The 18424-nt window shown below is 50.6% G+C and overlaps 1 protein-coding gene across 3 annotated transcripts; it reads left to right on the top strand.

The window, feature by feature from the left end:
- Positions 1-2968: 2968 nt before the first annotated feature.
- DET1 (DET1 partner of COP1 E3 ubiquitin ligase) lies at positions 2969-17651 on the top strand. 3 transcript variants are annotated; one of them, XM_052808187.1, is made up of 5 exons: positions 2969-3082; positions 3852-4960; positions 7964-8154; positions 9819-10010; positions 14733-17651. In XM_052808187.1, exons 2-5 carry the CDS (start codon positions 3878-3880, stop codon positions 14920-14922), a joined length of 1656 nt encoding a protein of 551 aa, XP_052664147.1. In that variant the 5' UTR covers positions 2969-3082; positions 3852-3877; the 3' UTR covers positions 14923-17651. The 3 variants fall into 3 exon arrangements, with proteins under 3 accessions (XP_052664147.1, XP_052664148.1, XP_052664149.1); XM_052808188.1 differs by having other exon boundaries at positions 3825-4960; XM_052808189.1 differs by lacking the exon at positions 7964-8154 and having other exon boundaries at positions 3852-5013.
- The last annotated feature ends 773 nt before the right edge of the window (positions 17652-18424 follow it).

Raw genomic sequence — 18424 nt, 5'->3', positions numbered from 1 at the left:
ACCCCTGCAGTCTCCCCAGCACTGTTCTCCTTACACACCCTTTCTAATCCCGGGAAAGCAGCTGCAGGACCCAGAGCCAGGAGGCTCTTGGTAAACAGCCAAAGCAAGAACAGCAGAAGGGTCCTTGCTTCAGAAAGAGGAGAAATCATCGAAACCAGTCTGAATAGGCTGCAATTTATTATTTTCTTTTTTAACCCACCTGCTGGCTCCGGAGAAACAGGCTGGATGGAGGTAGATGTGGCACTAGCAGGGTGGTGGTGTTGGTTATACCACTCTGGCGCTGAGGCTTACAGTGAAGGCAGGGAGCATCCCGCTCCTCGGCACACTGCTAAAGCCTAGGTAAGGAACTGTCCCCCCTGGGGAAGAATGGCTCGTTTCTGTAGGAAGGGACACACTCGAGGCCATTTGTTGTGGGACAGGGGGATTTGCACAGGGGAGCAGCCGGAGTGGGGAGCCGAGAGCTGGACAAGGGATCAATTGGGTGAGGGAACCCCTGACCACCCCAGCTGCCTGGCTGTGGGCGCTGACCTGGGGAGAGCAGGGATTGCCTTCCAAACACCACTTCTTCCACGAAAACCAGCCCAATGAGACCCAAAGCCATGGACCTGCAGCTGCTCTGAGAGGCTGGAGGAGCCCAGCAACCCACTGGACCAGCCCCCAGTAACCTCTGTACCCATTCCCAGTAACCTCTGTACCAGCCCCCAGCAAACCCCATGCCAGTCCCCAATAACCTCCATACCAGCCTGCAGCAACACCCATACCAGACCCTATACCAGCCCCCAGTAACCCCTGTACCAGCACTCTGGGCTCTGGGCTGGGGCTTGCCATCTCCCCCTGGCCTGGGGATGTGTGGAGGGGCACCCCACCTCCCCGCTGTCCCCCAGCAGCAAAGGATGGGGCAGCCACATGTCCCCCAGTGCTGGACACCCGAGGGGCAGCATGAAACACTACGGGAGGTGGGAAATTGTGGCTGATGAAACATCCCAGGAGCCCTGAGCCTTCAGCATCTACCTGGGGGGGGGGTCTGGTCCTGTGACACCCCCACCTCCTGCCTCCTCCCAGGCCAAAATAAGCGGGGACTAACTTTGCCCCCAGCCTTGTGCCCATGATGAGATTTATTGCACACGATGCAAATCCCTGCCAATGGATGAAACCGCTCCAGCGAGAGTTCCCCGACCCCCTCCCCAGCACTGAGGGGGCTGCAGCCACGGGAAGATTGCGGTGATGAAGTTATTAGCTCCGGAAGCACTAATTGCTGCTGTATTAATGGCTCTTTTGTCCGGCGAGCTGTTTTTTGGTGTATGTGTGCCGGGCGGTTGTTTTTCTGCCAGCTGCTGTGTGGTTGGATGCTCTATGGTATTTAGTTTGATCCTATTAAGGTGGATCTCAATTAATTAGGCAGGAGGCAGAGAGACAAAGAGAGACGCTGGGGCCATTCATTTTAGTCTTGTCATCGTGCCTTCTGCAGCTGGGAGGCAGTGGGAGAGCAGGAAGGGACATGGGATACGGCTGCTGGGCATGAAACTGCTGGGAGAGGGGAATGGGGCAGGCAGGTGGGGGGGCAGTGGGGTTCCCCCGAGGGTCCCCCGGTCCCCCAGGGTCCCCTGCCTGCTGCACGGAAGTGCCAGGCAGGTTGCCTTCCCCCAGCCCCACGGGAAAGCAGCTGGAGCCACCCAGGTCCCACCCCCTGGGGTGGTGGGGTCCCGCTCCACCCCGCTGTCGATGGGACCCTAAAGCATCCCCCAAACCACATGGAGGATCCCTGGGAATTTCAACAGCGAGAGCTTTGGCACAGCAGGAGCATCCTCCCTCCATCCCGGTGTGACGCCGTCTGGGTACCGCTGCCGCATCCCTTTGGGGCCACCCACCCCCTGGGAAGGGGGTGCGCCCCAGCGGGCTCTCCAGCACCCCGGTTTGAGCATCCTGCCGCCTGCCCCCTAGTCCTGGCTCCCATGCCCACCGGTGATGTGGCTCCAAGCGCCAGCGCGGTGGCTTGACCTCATCGAGAGGCCAGCAAATGGATCTCAAGGGCCCCCTGACATTTCTCCTTCCTTCCCTTTGAAGGACAAGTGCCCCTCGGAGCTGCCCTCGCTGCCTCAGCCGCTAATGCACGAGGCGGGATGTGGGATGCTGCTAAAAGCCCCGGCGAGAAAAAAGGTTTCAAGCCCCCTGGAAAGCCCTAAGTGGTGCCCGGGGGTGACCCCAATCTCTGCCGCTGGTGCCGGGGCTGAGGTGTCGGGGTGCACCCCGGTACGCTGGCTGGCAGCAGGTGTGATGTCCGCTGGGGTGTCCCTGTGTGGGGGCTCGGGGTGCAGGGGGTGCCTGGGGATGGAGGGGTCTGGGATGCTCAAGGCATGCGGGGGGTCGGGGTGCGGGGATGGGGGTGCCAGATGGTGCAGGGGGCTTGGGGGTGGCGTGGTGGGGGTGCAGAGGGTGCTGGGATGGGGTGGCCGGGGTGCAGGGTGGGTGCAGGGAGTGCTGGGAGAGGGTGCAGGATGGGTGAAGGGGGCGAAAGGGTTCGGGGGTGCCCGGGGTGCAGGGACGGGGGGAAGGGTGGGTGCAGGGCGTGCTGGGAGAGGGTGCAGGGGGTGTCCGGGACGGAGGATGGGTGCTGGGTGGATCCAGGATGGGTGTAGAGCGGGTGCAGATTTTCAGGGGATGCCGGATGGGTGCCGGGTGGGTGCGGGGTTTCAGGGGGTGCCGGGTGGGAGCAGGGAGTGCGGGGTTTGAGGGGGTGCACGATGGGAGCGGGGGTGCACGATGGGAGCAGGGGTGCCGGGTGGGTGCCGGGTGGGTGCCGGGTGGGTGCCGGGTTTCAGGGGGGGCGGGGAGTGCCCGGGCGCGCCCCGCAGCGCTCCCTCCCTCCGCCAGGGGGCGCGGGCTCCCCCGCTCTGCTGACAGTCTGGCCCGGCACGGCCCGCCTCGCTGTCCCAGTGGCCGGAAGCGGATGTCGGGGGAGGAGGGGGGGTGTGACACCCTCCCGCCGCCGCTGCCGTCGCGGCGCGTCGTCGTGCGGTGGCGGAAAGATGGCGGCGTCCATAGAGTGAGCGGCGGCAGCGGGACCCAGCACCGGGCCCGATCGGTGAGCGCAGCCGCGGCCTGTTCCCGCCTCGTGCCCGTCCCTGCCATGTCCTTGCCCGGCTGGGAGGCTACCGGGGCCCCCGGTTTCCCCGCGTCCCCTCATTCTCCGGGCCGGCGGGAGAGCAGCTGGGGGCCCCGCTCCCCTCCGCAGGAGGGCCCGCAGCTTCTCCTAGGCTTCCCCTGGAGCTCAGTGTTCCCCCACAACCCCCGGGTACCCGGGGGTCCCTGCGGCCCCCCTCGGCAGGCAGGCCTGTAGGCCTCCCGGTGACCCCTCGTGTGCCCCCCCCGCCCACAGCTCCCTCCATTCTTTCCAAGCTGGCGTCCTGCGCCTTCCTGTCAGCAGGCAGGTCTACGGATTACCCCTGGTTCCCCTCACTCCCTATCCAGTGCCTGGGTGCTCACCGGTGCCTGCCCCCGTCCCTGGCTCTCTCCGTCCCCTCCCGGTGCCCCTGTGTCTCCCTCAGCAGCAGACAGGCCTGCAGATCCCATCACCTCCTGGTGCACTGGAGTTCCCTCTGGGTTCCCCTGTTTTCCCTGGTACCTCCCACTGAGGTGTCTCTCCCAGCCTCTCCACCTCTCTCCCCAGTGTCCTCCTGTGTCATCTCCCCTCTTTGCAAAGGCACATCTGCACTTTTCAGCTGATCCCCCTGCTCCCTGGGTTCGATGGGGCTTTCCGCCACCCCACCCCTGCAAACAGGTCCCTCAGTACCCTGAATTGTCCCCCTCTCTCTGTGTGGTCCCAGGGCACGTATGTGCTCTCTCCCTGGCAGGGTGAAGATGAAGTAGAGCTCTGACCATGGACCATGACGCCCCCACAATCAGGCCCCGTCGCATCCAGAACCAGAATGTCATCCACCGCCTGGAGCGCCGCCGGATCAGCTCGGGCAAAGCTGGCACCCACTGGCACCAAGTCCGCGTCTTCCACCAGAATGTCTTCCCCAACTTCACTGTGGTCAATGTGGAGAAGCCGCCCTGCTTCTTGCGCAAGTTCTCCCCCGATGGCCGCTACTTCATCGCCTTCTCCTCTGACCAGACCTCTCTGGAGATCTACGAGTATCAAGGCTGCCAGGCGGCGGAAGACCTCCTGCAAGGCTACGAGGGAGAGATCCTGGCTAACGGCAATGACCAAAGATCTGTCAACATCCGGGGGCGGCTCTTTGAACGCTTCTTTGTCCTGCTTCATATCACCAACGTGGCCTCCAACGGGGAGCACTTGAACCGCGAGTGCAGCTTGTTCACCGACGACTGTCGGTACGTGATCGTCGGCTCTGCTGCGTACCTACCTGAGGAGCCTCACCCTCCCTTCTTTGAGGTTTACCGCAACAGCGAGTCGGTGACCCCTAATCCCCGGTCCCCCTTGGAGGATTATTCCTTGCATATCATAGACCTCCACACGGGGAGACTCTGTGACACACGGACTTTCAAATGTGACAAAGTCATCCTGTCTCACAACCAGGGGCTGTACCTCTATAAGAACATCTTGGCTATTCTCTCTGTGCAGCAACAGACTATTCACGTCTTTCAAGTAACACCCGAGGGTACCTTCATCGATGTACGGACTATCGGCCGCTTCTGCTACGAGGACGATCTCCTGACTCTGTCTGCGGTGTATCCCGAGGTGCAGCGGGACACTCAGACAGGGATGGCCAACCCGTACAAAGAGCCCTTCATAAACTCTTTGAAGCACAGGCTGCTGGTGTACCTGTGGAGAAGGGCCGAGCAGGACGGAAGCGCTATAGCAAAAAGAAGGTTCTTCCAGTACTTTGATCAGCTGAGGCAGCTCCGCATGTGGAAGATGCAGCTTTTGGATGAAAACCATCTGTTTATCAAATACACTAGTGAAGACGTGGTCACGCTGCGGGTGACAGATCCTTCCCAGGTACTGCGTGCCTCCTCAGGCTGCTCGTTGCTTTGGGGCAAGTGCTCAAGCAGGTACAGTGCTGTGAGCTGCGTTTCTTAGCTGAGCCTGTGAATGTTGTTTAGAATCACCGGTACTTCATTCTTGTGTAAACGTTTGACACCTCTGATATTGAATACCTTTTGTATCTTTTGCTCTCATAATTTCATCGCTTCCTTCTCAACTAAAAATGAGAGAGAAAAGATCTTACGTGGTTATCGAATCCCCTTTCTTCAGGGATTGTTCCCCATGCTCATAGATCCTGTACAACCCTCTTCCCCTTCCAAATCCCCAGCTGATTTTTTTTTTTTTTTGCCGATATTTCGTATAGTACACTTATAGAGGTAGCCTCTCCCTTTTCTCACGTATCTTCAAGCATGTTTTTCACATAAAATAGTCTTCATATTTCCTCAGTAGAATTACCTTTTCTGTTCTGCCTACATACTTACTCTTTCAAGCTTCAGTGAGAGATAGTATTTAAGATGTCTCCAAATTGGAGTAGCAGCTCTTAGATCTGGCTAATGTGCCAATTGCTTCTCCTTTCAGTTTAGTACTAAAGAAGTCAAATTAGAGCAAATGTAGCTCAGTCAGTGCTGGGTCCCTCCAGATGTTTCACCATCCTGCAGGTTGATCATCTCTTTTCGGTACTGTTAGAGTGGTAGTCAGGTTTTGAGCTCTGTGAAACTGAGAAGGATGTTTTTTTAACCTGTTTTATTCCTTTAATCCACTTGTTTTTTATTCTGTTGAAAGTATTTAGCAAGAATTTGTAGTAAATCTCCAGTGCTGCATGTAGGTAATCAGGCGATTGTTCCCTAGATGTTTGGTTTTGTTTCATACCTATCTCTTCCTCCCTATCTTTGCTAGATCCAGGACTTAGGTCCTAGAAGAAATAAACAGCAGTTCTTTGTGTGTTGCCTTAGTCTAATTCTTCCTGGAAGATGACCCTGGTTTGTTTGGGGAAGTTGCTTTGGGAGGGAATAGGTAAGGCTTAATCTAATCAATTTTACCTATTCATGTAAAACTGAGCAGCTGTCTCAAAAATATTAAAGCTTTGTGGAAGTGGCCTGCAGTGTTCTGCTCATTACTGGTATCTGGAACTGTGCTCCTGACCCTGATGTGAATGTTTGTGGTAGGCTTGGTTCCACTCTCTGCTGTGGTTACCGAGGCTTTTGTGCCTGGTTTGCTGCATCATGCTCTTGACTCTCTTCACCTGAGGGTTACTTTGAGATGCAGGTTGTGGTTTGTTTGTAGCATTCCTCAGGCAGTGTGTTTTATGCTGGAGGAAAAGCATCTAATTTCTGAGTTCTTTCAGGAGATAATTCCAGATGTGGAGTAGTCTCCGCAGACCTGCCTGAATGTAGGCTTTGTGTTGGGGCTGCCTGAGGAAAACTGGGCTCACAAAGTACCTAAAGCTCTGATTTTTCTTTCATCTATCAGAGAGGAATGTGAGGTTTCATCCAGTTTCAGGCTCCTCTCTTCCCTCTGGCTTCTCTGCCAAGAAGGTTGAGGAAGTCGCTGTTCATGCTTGTCAGTTGCTTGTACATTGTGAGGGTCTGCACTGAATCCTTCAAGATTTTTAATCGTGTGCTGTGTATATGTAGCTTGTGGTTTGTTGTTGTTGTTCTAGGCTTGTGTTGATAGACTTGACAGCTTTGCTGAACGATTTCTGTGATGCTTGAGTTCTGCCACCCATGCTGTGACGATGTTTCCCTGTTTTACTCATGCAGCTAAAAAGCAGTGAGGGTAGTTTCTCTGATCAGTGTCATCCTGTAGATATGTCTGTGTGTTAACCTGGCAAAGGAACTTTTTTATTTAAGGTTGGAGGATACTCCCTGCAGTCTTTAATGATGTAAATAGTTTTTCCTTCTGCTGTCTCCTCTTATCTTCTCTCTGCTTCAACCCTGTGTTTCAGAAGGGCTTCCCTTTCCCTAGGCAGTAGTCTAGTGAGTAACCTCATCTAGCGTGCTCCATTTTGATGTGTGGGGGCTGGATTGTATTATCACAATTTATTTTGGGGCTGTAAAACAAACAAGCCTTTTGATATTTGCAGGTGGGTGGGGTGGGCAGAGTGCCTACCGTCATCCCTGAGCATTGTTTGGGAGCGGAAGGTGAAGCACTTAGAAATTGCCTTTATTGACAGAAGATTTAACCAGATATGTGCATATACCATGGGAATTAGTTACCTTTGAAGCAGGGGTGAGTTCTTTGGGGTGCCGGGGTGTTAGTGCTTCTGTCTCTAACGAAAGCTACCTTTGACGACCAAGGATTAAATCTGCCCTTTCCCAGTGGGATGGGAGCATTATCTCCCTTTGATGTAGCTGTGCTGACACAATGTCACCTTTTTCCCAATTTCTTGCTTGTTCATGCCACAAAACACTGCCATTGCCAATCTACAGCACGGTATCTGGGCCTTCTTGCACGAGAATGTTGGCATTAAAAAGAAGTCATTAATGTCTTTCAGATTTTCATTTCTGTACCAGCAGGGTACCTGGAGGGCACAACTTTTTGTGGGCACTGGTGTAGTGCACAGTACACTAAAAAGGCTCATCTCTGTGTGATGGAAATATTAAGAAGGGCAAGAAAATAATGTCACTTTGCAAAGGAAAAAACAATTCGTGGCCAGCTAGCACTGGATTTAAAATCATTTTGTCAGCAGGAATGAAAATTAAATTTGACACTTTAGAAAGCACTTTGTATTTGGTGGAAGGCAGAGATGAAGAGAAAACAGAAATATTGACATCCAGTTTACGTTGAAAAATTGGAAGCCCGTTAAGTTTTCTTCGTAAATAATCGCAGTTAAGAGGTGGATAATTTGGTACCTGTTGAGGCATTTGAATAGCAGAATGGATTAGTGTGAGGATGTGGGATTCTCTTGTGCTGCAGAGAAATTTGGATAGGGTCTGCGGTGTCATGCGGGGAGAAGGAAGGGACAGCTTCCCCACCTGTGCTCTCCTGGGTAACCGCTGCCTCTGCCTCTCTCTGCAGCCTTCGTTCTTCGTCGTGTACAACATGGTGACCACAGAGGTCATTGCCGTATTTGAGAATACATCCGATGAGCTGCTGGAGCTGTTTGAGAACTTCTGTGACCTCTTCAGGAATGCCACCCTGCACAGTGAGGCGGTCCAGTTCCCCTGCTCAGCTTCCAGCAACAACTTTGCCAGGCAGATCCAGCGCCGGTGAGCCATTCGGAGCATGCTTTATACCATATAGACACATGCTCGCCCCCATCAGCTGAAGGCTAGTATCAAATAACGATGGCAACCCTGAGAAAACCAGTTCCTTTAGTTGTTGGGTGATGCAAGGGTCTGGCTTGTATATGGTTCATCTTGCAGCCTCATGCATCTGATTTTATATTCCACAGCATCTGTCTTGTTACAGGAAGGAACAAAGCAGTGGCAATCCAGTGCTTAGAAGAAGGAAGAGGAATTTTGAGGGAAAGATGTTTCTGGCTCTCTTCTAGCCATAACTCTTCTGGAGGTTATTAAAGTGTTACTGCCCAATAGTTTAGGTCCCTGAAGATAAGATTTGTCAAGATGCTAGCGTCATCTAATTGGACATATTTTGCCAAGTGGTGTTCTTTATGCACACTCTGATTTAATGTGTTCCAAACTGTGTTCTGTAGCTTTTTCTCCAACATCAGTCACAAGCTTGTGGTTCTCGTGTTAGGAGAAGGGAAACTTACCTGCCTAGAACTACTGTGAAAGCTGAGCAAAGTATCAAAATAACCTGGGTTTCTAGAATGTGCTTTAACAGTCAAATGTGGTTTTAATGAGGCAGAGTGTGTTGTTTCTCTTGGAATATATTTTTATGTGACTCAGGGTGTTTTCGTCTTCCAGTGACTTGTTTCACATCACCCAAAGTACTTGGCAATCACTTATGGGCATGAAGCTTCTGTTGATTTTAGACTGACGTCACGTAAGAAGGAGGAAGTTGACTGTGTCTAACTTTCTAGAGCTGCCTGTCAGGAAATCCATAATGCTTAGTGGGAGAGAGAATGAGAGGGCTCATCGCAGACACCCGAAGAACAACTCCTGCCTTGCGTTAAAGTAGAGAGGAAAATCTTTTCATCCCCTTGGCTACAAGGGCCAGTAACAGGAGTGTTTAATTTCCATAGCAAAGTATAATAGAGCATAATCCACAGCATGCTGGCTTTTGGCTGAGTGTTTCTGGTCAAATGGCAATGTTTTACCCTCCTTGATCTATGACATCCATGCAGCTGCTCTGACTGTTCTTGCACATGGAAAGCTCAAATTTTACTTGGAAAGAGAAATCCAGCCTGTGTTAATCTCTCCACCAGGAAGAACTTTCAGCTCACTGTAGTTTCTCAAGAGCTTTAGGCTTCTTATCAAGGTTCTTCCTCATCTAAGGTTTCTCCCTTTACGTATTTAAAACGTAGCAGCTAGAGAGAGGGGGATTCTCAAGTCAACATTAAGGGCTCAACTATTACTGTGAAACCCTCTGGCTTTTGCTTATGCTGTTTCCAGGCTTCATGGTAAAACTTGGATTGACTGATAAGCTGCTAATCCATTTCTCCCTGTTTCTGATCCTGTTCATTTCCTGTACTGCAGAGCAGCTGGGGCCAGACCTTGTAGGTAGGCACAGTCTTGTCCTTCTGTCAGTTTGGACTTTCAGAGCAGAAACAGTAATGATGAGAGGATAAAAAGGTCACCAGAACTGGTTGATGCTTGAATCACTGTGATACATCTTTGGAAATGAGCTGTTTTAATTCTTACACTGCTGCTGTTTTTCTTTCTCTATCAGTTTTCCTCCTTAGTTTATTTAAGCTGTGCTGTTCACCTATGGCCTTTGTGAGTAAAACCTGTTTCTTGTTTTGCTATAGGTTCAAAGACACTATCGTGAATGCCAAGTATGGAGGGCACACGGAGGCCGTGCGGAGGCTGCTGGGCCAGCTCCCAATCAGTGCCCAGTCATACAGTGGCAGCCCGTACCTCGACCTCTCCCTTTTCAGCTATGATGACAAGTGGGTGTCAGTCATGGAGCGGCCCAAGACCTGTGGTGATCACCCTATAAGGTATGGAACAGGCCAAGAAGCTGTATGTGAGGAGAGCAGTGTGAGAGTAATTCTAAATCACCTCTGCCATGTGGCATCAAATGTGCAGAAAGGGAGTAGCCTTTTCACTAGAGGGTTTTTTTCAGCAGTCCCACAAAGCTTGGCCTCTCCCCTTGCGATAACTGTTTTATCTTGTGTGTGTGCGAGGGCTCTTCAGATCTTTTTACTGAGGTGCCCTGGGGAATGTTTGGGTAATGAAGCCTGAGCCTTTTCCATATGAATGCTCTTGTTCCTCCTCCACTTCTTGCAGTCCTGCCATTGTGTTTGGGCTGCAGAGTGATATGGTTCTGGATGCCTGCTTTGTTGTGCTGGAAGGATCCCATTTGAGCACGTGGGTTTAACTGGCAAGGATGATTTGGTTTGTCCTGTGAATAAAATAGCAGCTGAGTTAGGTGTTATTCAGAATGCTTGTGGTATTGATTTATCTATTTTCAGACTTTCCTTGTTTACAGTTCTCACCCTGGGAGCTGTACTCCTCTTCATACCCCCTCTTCTTTCTGTGATCTGTAGGAAATTTGTTTCTGTAGTAGGAGTTTCAGCCAAGTGTAAGGGCCATTCTGTGCCTCTTCTGTCTGAGTCTTCGAAGCCGGCAGAAGGAAGAAGTCTGAGCTTGGGAATAAGGAGGTTTGCAGTGTTTCTTGCAGAAACACCAAGACTATGCACTTCTTTTTGTTGGCTGCAGCCATGGCTGCAAGTAGCAGTGGTTAAAAATCCAACATCTCCGGCCTGAAAGGCTCAAAGAGGCTGAGTTCTCCAGGTAGAGTAGTCTTTCCACTTACAGTACTGCAAAAGCAAACCTATGGTCTGAAAACAAAGAGCCTTCAATGCCTAAGTGCTTTGTTTAGTGACTGCACACATGTTGGGGGCTCAGGCAGCCTAGGGAGACCATTCTGGCCAGTTTCCCAACTTTATTTTCATCAATGCATTCTCAAAAAGTGGTTTCATGTCTCCCCTGGCCCTGACTCAGGTGGCAGGGAACCTCTGATTCTTCCCATGCTCTCAATTCCCAAATTATGTATATTTAATTGATTTTTCTGCCTGTACGATTTGGTTTGATCTCCAGCTCCCGTGTTATCTGCAGAGAAAAGCCTGCCCTTTCTCCCTTGTCATGCTTGACGTTGGGAAAGCTTGCAGGGCGGCAGTTGTCTGCCAGCACCAACCTGCGTATGGCTCTTGCAGACAAAAGGGAGCAAAACCGCAGTCATTCGCTGCAGTTACGTCTTTGTAGTAAACAAAGCGAAGTGCCACCTTCCCTCCCTCCCCTGAGCAAACCGGCATTTCAGAGCCAGAGCTTTTAAAGCTCAAAGCTGTGCAGAGTCAATTAGGACTTGAATGGGGCCTTGGAGCAGTAGGGCTCCTGGTTTTTGGAAAGTAAGCAGAAGACAAGGTGCTAACCTTAACCATTCAGTAGCTGAAATAGTGCTGCTGTGTTTCTCACATGCAAAACAAAGGGATTAATAAAATAATGCTGCTGCCTGCTGTGGTTAGAGGGCTTGGAAATGAGGGGCCACAGGGTTTGTAATGTAAGTCCTATAATTGGCAAAACCCTTCAGCAGCTAAGGGTGTTATAATCTGTGTGCAGTTTCCTGGCACAGTGTGTGAGATAGGAAGGCCTCCATGCCTTTTGCACATCGGTTTCAGCACCAGTGTGCACTTTGTCCTTTTAACCCTTAGTGCCTTTCTGGGTCTCAGAAGGTTCAATTCTCGACTGGCTGCTTGAGACACCAGTGGTTATTTGCTCTCAGGCAGGAAGGACTTTAGGTTTGCCTTCACTGCCATCTTTCAGTATCTTTTCAGGAGGCTAGAAGAGATATTCACTGGGTGAAATGATGGCACTTGTGAGGAAGAGGCTCTAACACAGCCTTACCTATAGTAGGGGGTCTCTAAAATCCATCTAGATGGCTAATAAGGAGCCATTTAACCAAAAAATTGGTCTGCAGATAAATCTTCCATTTTCATACAGTTTGAAAAGGCTGGTCTTGCTGTTTCTGTTGACATACAATTTTATATTGCAGTGCCTAATTTATCCCCAGAGTGAGAGCCCATGGAAATGGCCTCTGATTGCAGAGCACTTTTAAAAATACATTTAAAAATACCAAACTGAGCACATCTTTGAGATTACAGGGAGCTTCCTCTTGAGTAGTAAATTATTGTGAATTGGGGAGAGAGAGGAGCAGACGAGGGACTGTGCTTTATTTAAAGAATGACCCTCTGCATACCCAGCCTTGTGTAGGAGGGAAAGGGCTTTTTGAAAAGCCAAATACCAAGATTGTGACTCTCTTGCTAGTTCTTGTGTGCAATTTTCAGGCAGGGCTGGCTGGCACTTTGATTCAGAGGAAGGGAGAGGAGAGTGGCCCTCCAGGAAGAACATGAGGTTCTCAATAGGCTGTGTTGTTAAAATGTGGAGTATGTCTGCTCCCGAAACAGCATTGCCTGTATCTGTCATCACCTGTTCTTCCAGGCTGAGAGCTGAGTGCATTGTATTGCTGGCAGGGGGGAAATGTGCTCTGAGATTAAAAGCATTCTCTGAGTCAAAACCAGAGGAAAATGCAAAATACCCACATGTACTGAGTGATGGTGGAAAAGGAAACAGCTGGGAGGCAAAATGGCAATTCTGTGCCTGAAACTGAAAGAGCAGAGAAAATGGTCTAACGAACTGAGATAACTTCAGGGTGAGGACTTGAGTTAGAGCCTAGCTGCTTTGTGAAGGTACCACATCCAGAAACCTCCACCAAAGTCTTGGGGAGGATGGGGTCATTGCAGAGAGTCCCCTGTTCCCACAACAGCACAGGACAGTGGTGTTAGCTGGGCTTATGTCAGTTGCACAGAGCATGCAGAGAACGTTCAAGAAGCAAAGAGCTTCCTGGACTCGCCTGTCTCTTCGGCGCTGTTTGCCTCATCCCCTTGGCAATGTTCGCTTTGTGCTGAAGTTGTGTTCCAGAGCTCACCTGTTTGGAGACACAAATGAGCTTCACCCACAGGCAGGTTTGTGGGTGACAGCAGAAGGACGGAAAGTTTTCCTTAACTTTTGCCCTTGCTTTGGTTGTTGAATGCAATCCACCAGGTACTTCCTGCCCAGCCTATCTTGTTAATGCTTTTTTGATGGAAATCTGAAAGGAACTGCAAAGCCTTGCTTGAACTGTAAAGGACAACCTGGCACCTTTGAGCAGTATTAGATTGAGCTGTTCACCTTCCTCGACTGAATGGGGATGTAGTGAGGCACAAGAGCAGCAGCATAACGCCTAACTGGCAGCACCAGGAGAGGGAAGGGGTGGCCTTACGCTTGGAGTGAAGGCCATTGCTAAGGGAAGAGAGCTCAGTTCTGTACAGTATATTTGCCTGTCATGGTTTAAGCCCAGCTGCTAACAAAGCACCATGCAGCTGCTCACTCACTCCCCCTGCCCCGGCCACGGTGGGACGAGGAGAAAATATAAAGGCAGGCTCGTGGGTCGAGATAAGGACAGGGAGGGATCACTCACCGCTTATGGTCATGGGCAAAAGACAGGCTCAACTTGTGGAAGAAACAAAATCAATTTAATTTACTACAAATCAAAACAAACCAAGGATATTCGGAAGTAAAACCAAACCTTAGAACACCTTCCCCACACCCCTCCCTCCTTCCCGGCTCAACTCCACTCCCGGTTCTCTCCACCTCCTCCCCCCGGTGAACAGGGGATGTGGGTTGGGGTCAGTTAATCACACCTCGTCTCTGCCGCTCCTTCCTCCTCAGGGGGAGGACTCCTCACTCGTCCCCTGCTCCAGTGTGGGGTCCCTCCCACGGGAGACAGTCCTTCACGAACTTCTCCAACGTGAGTCCTTTCCGCGGGCTGCAGTTCCTCACAAACTTCCCTGGTGTGGGTCCTTTCCGCGGGCTTCAGTTCTTCCCCAACTTCCCTGGCGTGGGTCCTTTCCGCGGGCTGATCTTCAGTCACACACCGCTCCAGCGCGGGCTTTGCCATGGTGTCACAGCCATCTTCGGAGGCCTCCGCTCCCCCACTCCCCTCCATGGGCTGGGGGGGACAGCCTGCCGTCTCACCACGGGCTGCAGGGGCACCAACCTCCTCAGGCACCCCTCCTCCCCCTCCTTCCTCACTGACCACGGTATCTGCACAGGGGTTCCTCTCACATTCCAGTCCCACTACTCACTGCAGGTTCCCCTTCTTAAATCTGTTCTCCCAGAGGCGCTACTACTGTCACTGATGGGGTCGGCCTGGGCCAGAGGGGGTCCGGCTTGGAGCCGGGGGAGCTTCGAGCAGCTTCTCACAGGAGCCACCCCTGCAGACCCTCCCCTGCTATCAAAAAAACCCACGCCACACAAACCCATAACACTGCCTTAGGGATCAAGGGGAGCAGCTTGCATTAAGAGAGGATGGAGAGCCAGCACACGTGGGGTCTGGACCAAACTTATTCCCTCTTGTGAAGTCAGCTGCGTCCGCCAAAATGACAGACAGAGTTCTCTCATTGATGATACTAAAATGAAGTCAAGCTTTTCTAGACAGTGGAAAACTAGTTGCCCCGGGAGGGACTTCCCTGTATAGCCAAGAGCCAGACACCTAGCTGAGGACATCCTGCCCCTGAGGGGGCACCAGAGATAGAACAAGGCACTTGTTGCTGTGTGTGAAGAGCCCAGATGGCAAAGTCAATAGTTGGGAACAGCCATAATTGACTTTCTCTTCCTTTCAGATTTTACGCTCGTGATTCTGGCCTCCTGAAGTTTGAGATCCAGGCGGGACTCCTGGGGCGACCCATCAATCACACAGTGCGGCGCCTGGTTGCGTTCACCTTCCACCCCTTCGAGCCCTTTGCCATCTCAGTGCAGCGCACTAACGCAGAGTACGTGGTTAACTTCCACATGAGGCACAGCTGCACGTAGTATGACACGTAGCTGGGGCAGCTGCTCTCCTTGGGTCTGGGCCTCTGCCACAGATGCACCAAAGCCAGACACTCGCGCCTTCTAGGAAACCAAACCGTCACTCATGTCAAGAAACCTGACCTGGGAGCTCCTATCAGCCGGCATCTCGCAGGGCCCTCAGCTGTGGAAAGCCAATCCACTCAAGTTAAGGCGTGTGAATGTTTCTTCTGACCCTGTTTGTACTGCGGAGGTCCCGCTGCATTAAGCACTGCTGTTCCCTACTCCTGTTGAACAAAATGTAGCTGAGGTTCCTTTCCTGGTTTCCCAGAGGCATGTCTGTTTTCTCTCCTGTTGTAGGTCTTAGGATGGCAAAGATGGAAGTTTGCAACACATTTGTGGAGTGCTTCCTTCTGCAGTGGTGCTCTCCTACCTTGTTGAGATAAGCAGCCTGTCGTAGAGTGAATGGATGAGAGCCATGGGGAGGGCTTAGAAATACAGCTACCTGTTTTTGTATCTTCAGTATTACTAGGGAAATGAAATCGTGTTCTCATCCAAACAATCTACTCACGTGATTTTAATATGCAAGAGGCCAGGAGAAAAGGGTGTGAGAAATCACTGCAATTGAGAGACATGAGGTGTGTTCCTGACTTTTATGCAAGTCACTTAATCTTTGTGCCTTAGTATCTGTAAAAGCTCCTAAGTGAAAGGTGGTGTGTTAATACCAGAAAGCCAAGGCAGCTGGTTGTGTCTCTAATGCATGAGGAGGTGGGCACAGAAGGAAGATGGGTAGCTGGGAAGGGTGTGGGGAGCAACAGCAGCTCCTTGCTCACATCGGAAGGACTTTTCTGCAGCATGGGGGTGAATCCTCATGGCCGTCTGCAGGATCTGCTGCTGAGGGGAAGGGAGACCCAGCTGCTGGCACCCTCCTGTGTGTTGGGAGTATGAGCGTGGAGAGTTAGTAGCATTTGCGTTTGCCCAGAAAGGAGGGAGGAGACCTGAATTAATGTGCATTGCTGCAGGTTTGCAGTTAGGAGACGAGCTTGTTGACTTAGGTTGCTTACCTATCCCTGTTTGATACGCTGTTCTCTGTGAGAACCTGATTTGCTGTTTCCACGCTTCAAAGCACAGCCGGCTGGTGTGTCGATGCTGACTGGACCACTGCGGTGTTTATGCTGCTGATAAAATAAGCTCCTGTGTGTAATATTACCTGCCACTGTGGGCTGGTGAGGATGCTGGCCTGTCCTTCTCTCTTAAAAATGGAGGTTTTGGTTGTAGGCCAACATTTGGGTTTTTCTACACACAGGTTGGTTTATGACTGTGTGCTGCCAGGCAGTGCAACCATCCCAGCATTGTGAGGTGCTCCGTCGGAAGCTGGAGCCTGCTGTTGTCCCATTCCTATAGGAGGTACAGAGGGGGCGTTAGAAAATTGGTGCTCATACATGGGAGACCCTCTGCTTTAAAGGACCCTGTGGGTGTCTTGTTTGGACCAAAATGAGCTGTGGGTGATGTGTTGTGGCCACATGCCTGTGAAGAACAGTGTTGAAGTCATGCATTCATTTTGCATGGTAATGCATAGGAAGATAACTGTGTGGGTTGTTGGTGCCTGCTTATAGCATGAATAGTGGACCTCGTAATGAAGTGTGCCCTGGGGTCCTTGAATCAGCCTTTACTCTCTGTCTCATGGTACTTCTCCTGGCCTTGCTAAACATATTTCTCGGGTAAGACATTGTATTTCACCGCTCTTTTCCTGGTGTTTGCACTGTTGGTTTCTCAGGTCTGTCAGGAGCGACTTCAGGTCAGAAGACTGCTAACAGAGGAGGTGTCAGGCCATGCGTGCTTTAGCTCCAGGTTCCTCTCCATCTAATAACACTATTTGTCAAGGTTTTAGGTTTTTATCCTGTGATCTGTTCCTCAAACATTCAACTAAAGCTCCAAGTGGAGAATCATTTGCACATGGTAGATCATGGATTTACCTCCTTCTGCACCACTCTCACATTTGTTCACACTTCCAGTATGAGACTTTTTTTTTTTTTCTTTTCCAAAGCTCTCAGCAGCTCCATCCAAGACTGGGTTTACTCCTTGGCATCACAGCCTCGGGAGGTCAGTGCTTAGTAAAATAGCTGTCAGATCTCCATTTAGACTTTTTTGGTAGCAAAAATATAAACCACTTCAGCATTTCTGCAGTCAGGGCTTTTGCCAAATTCAGACTGTCCTGTGTGAAGCAGAGCGTGTGGCATGTATTGTTGGACTTGGGGCTGAGAGACCAGAGATCTGTTCTTAGCTCTGCTATTAAATTGTTCTGTGTCTGGGGGCAAATCTCCTCCTGTTCCAGCTGGTGTTTCCTTCTCTGTAAATGAGGCCAAAAACATATTTTCAGCTTTTGTGAACCACTTTGAGATTCATGGATAAAAAATGCTGGATAAGTGCTAAGTATTTTCTTATTATGTTTGCAGACAAACTGATTGATCATTCTGGGTACTAATTGCCTTGGAGTAGCATAGCAGATTCTCTGGTCTTAGCTGCTGCATTTTATATCTACAACAGAGTTAATTTTATTACAGAAATGTATTGAAAGAAAAGTCTCTCATGCTTGAAATTTTGATTCTTTCATTTAAGAAACAAAAAATGTGTGTATGGTGGGGAGGGTGGGAGGAAAGGGGAGATATTTTCTACCTGCTATTTTTCCTAGGCTAGGATGAAGATTTGTTAGTAACACAAGACAAAAATGGAATAAACAGAATTTGCTTTAAGAGCCTGATTTATTGTCTTTTTCTTCCAAAAACCTTAATGGTGCAGATGGGAATACCTTTGCTAAGAAGAGATGGCAGGGCTGTGCCTTGGACTATGCAGGCGTATTGCATGTGAGTTTGCTGCCTCTTCCTCTTGCATTACCAGTGTGCTCAAGGATGTTCCTACCTGAGGCATTTCTGTAGTTACTGCAGATTTCTTAAATTCTTGTCTACATGAGCTAATACTGTGGGAGGAATTCTTGCCCTTCAGTTACGTTTTCCCCTTTGTATATTATTACTAGCCCAACTTGCATTCAGAGACTCTTCCTTTATTCCATTTATAGAATCATAGCATATGTCTAACCTTGTAGCCATTTTCTGCTGATGGTCCGTGATCAAGAGATGAAAGCTGGACACACCTTGCTTGGGAGAAGAGCTGTCCACTGCTTTTAGGTTGGGCTAAGACACTTGGGTTTTCCACTACGTGCTGCTCCCAGCTGCGATGCAGCTTTGCAGAACATTGTGGCTGAGAACATGCGGACGGGACCTTCCCAAAATCTGGGATCCCCTTGTAATTCGCTGCTGCTCTGTAACAACCTAGCAGCATCCCTGTTTGTATTAGTTCCTCTAAGCATCCGCATCTTGGGCATGAAAGCCACTTTCCCCTGAACCCTTCCTCCATTTTCATGTGTGCAGTTCTCTGATGCTTTCCTTTGGAGACCTTGAGCATATCAGAAAGCTCTTGAGCCCGTAGCCTTTCAGATGGGCACTAAGTGACAAGGAGGTGCTTGACT

This window comes from Harpia harpyja, chromosome 14, assembly GCF_026419915.1.
Source record: "Harpia harpyja isolate bHarHar1 chromosome 14, bHarHar1 primary haplotype, whole genome shotgun sequence".
Lineage (NCBI taxonomy): Eukaryota > Metazoa > Chordata > Aves > Accipitriformes > Accipitridae > Harpia > Harpia harpyja.
The sequence above is the reverse complement of the archived record's forward strand: the minus strand, read 5'-3'. Positions and strand labels throughout refer to the sequence as shown.

Coding starts and splice junctions, on each gene's coding strand:
- DET1 (XM_052808187.1), top strand. CDS start 3,878: ATGGACCATGACGCCCCCACAATCAGGCCCCGTCGCATCCAGAACCAG. Junction 4,961..7,963: donor GGGTGACAGATCCTTCCCAG/GTACTGCGTGCC, acceptor CTCTCTCTGCAG/CCTTCGTTCTTCGTCGTGTA. Junction 8,155..9,818: donor GCCAGGCAGATCCAGCGCCG/GTGAGCCATTCG, acceptor GTTTTGCTATAG/GTTCAAAGACACTATCGTGA.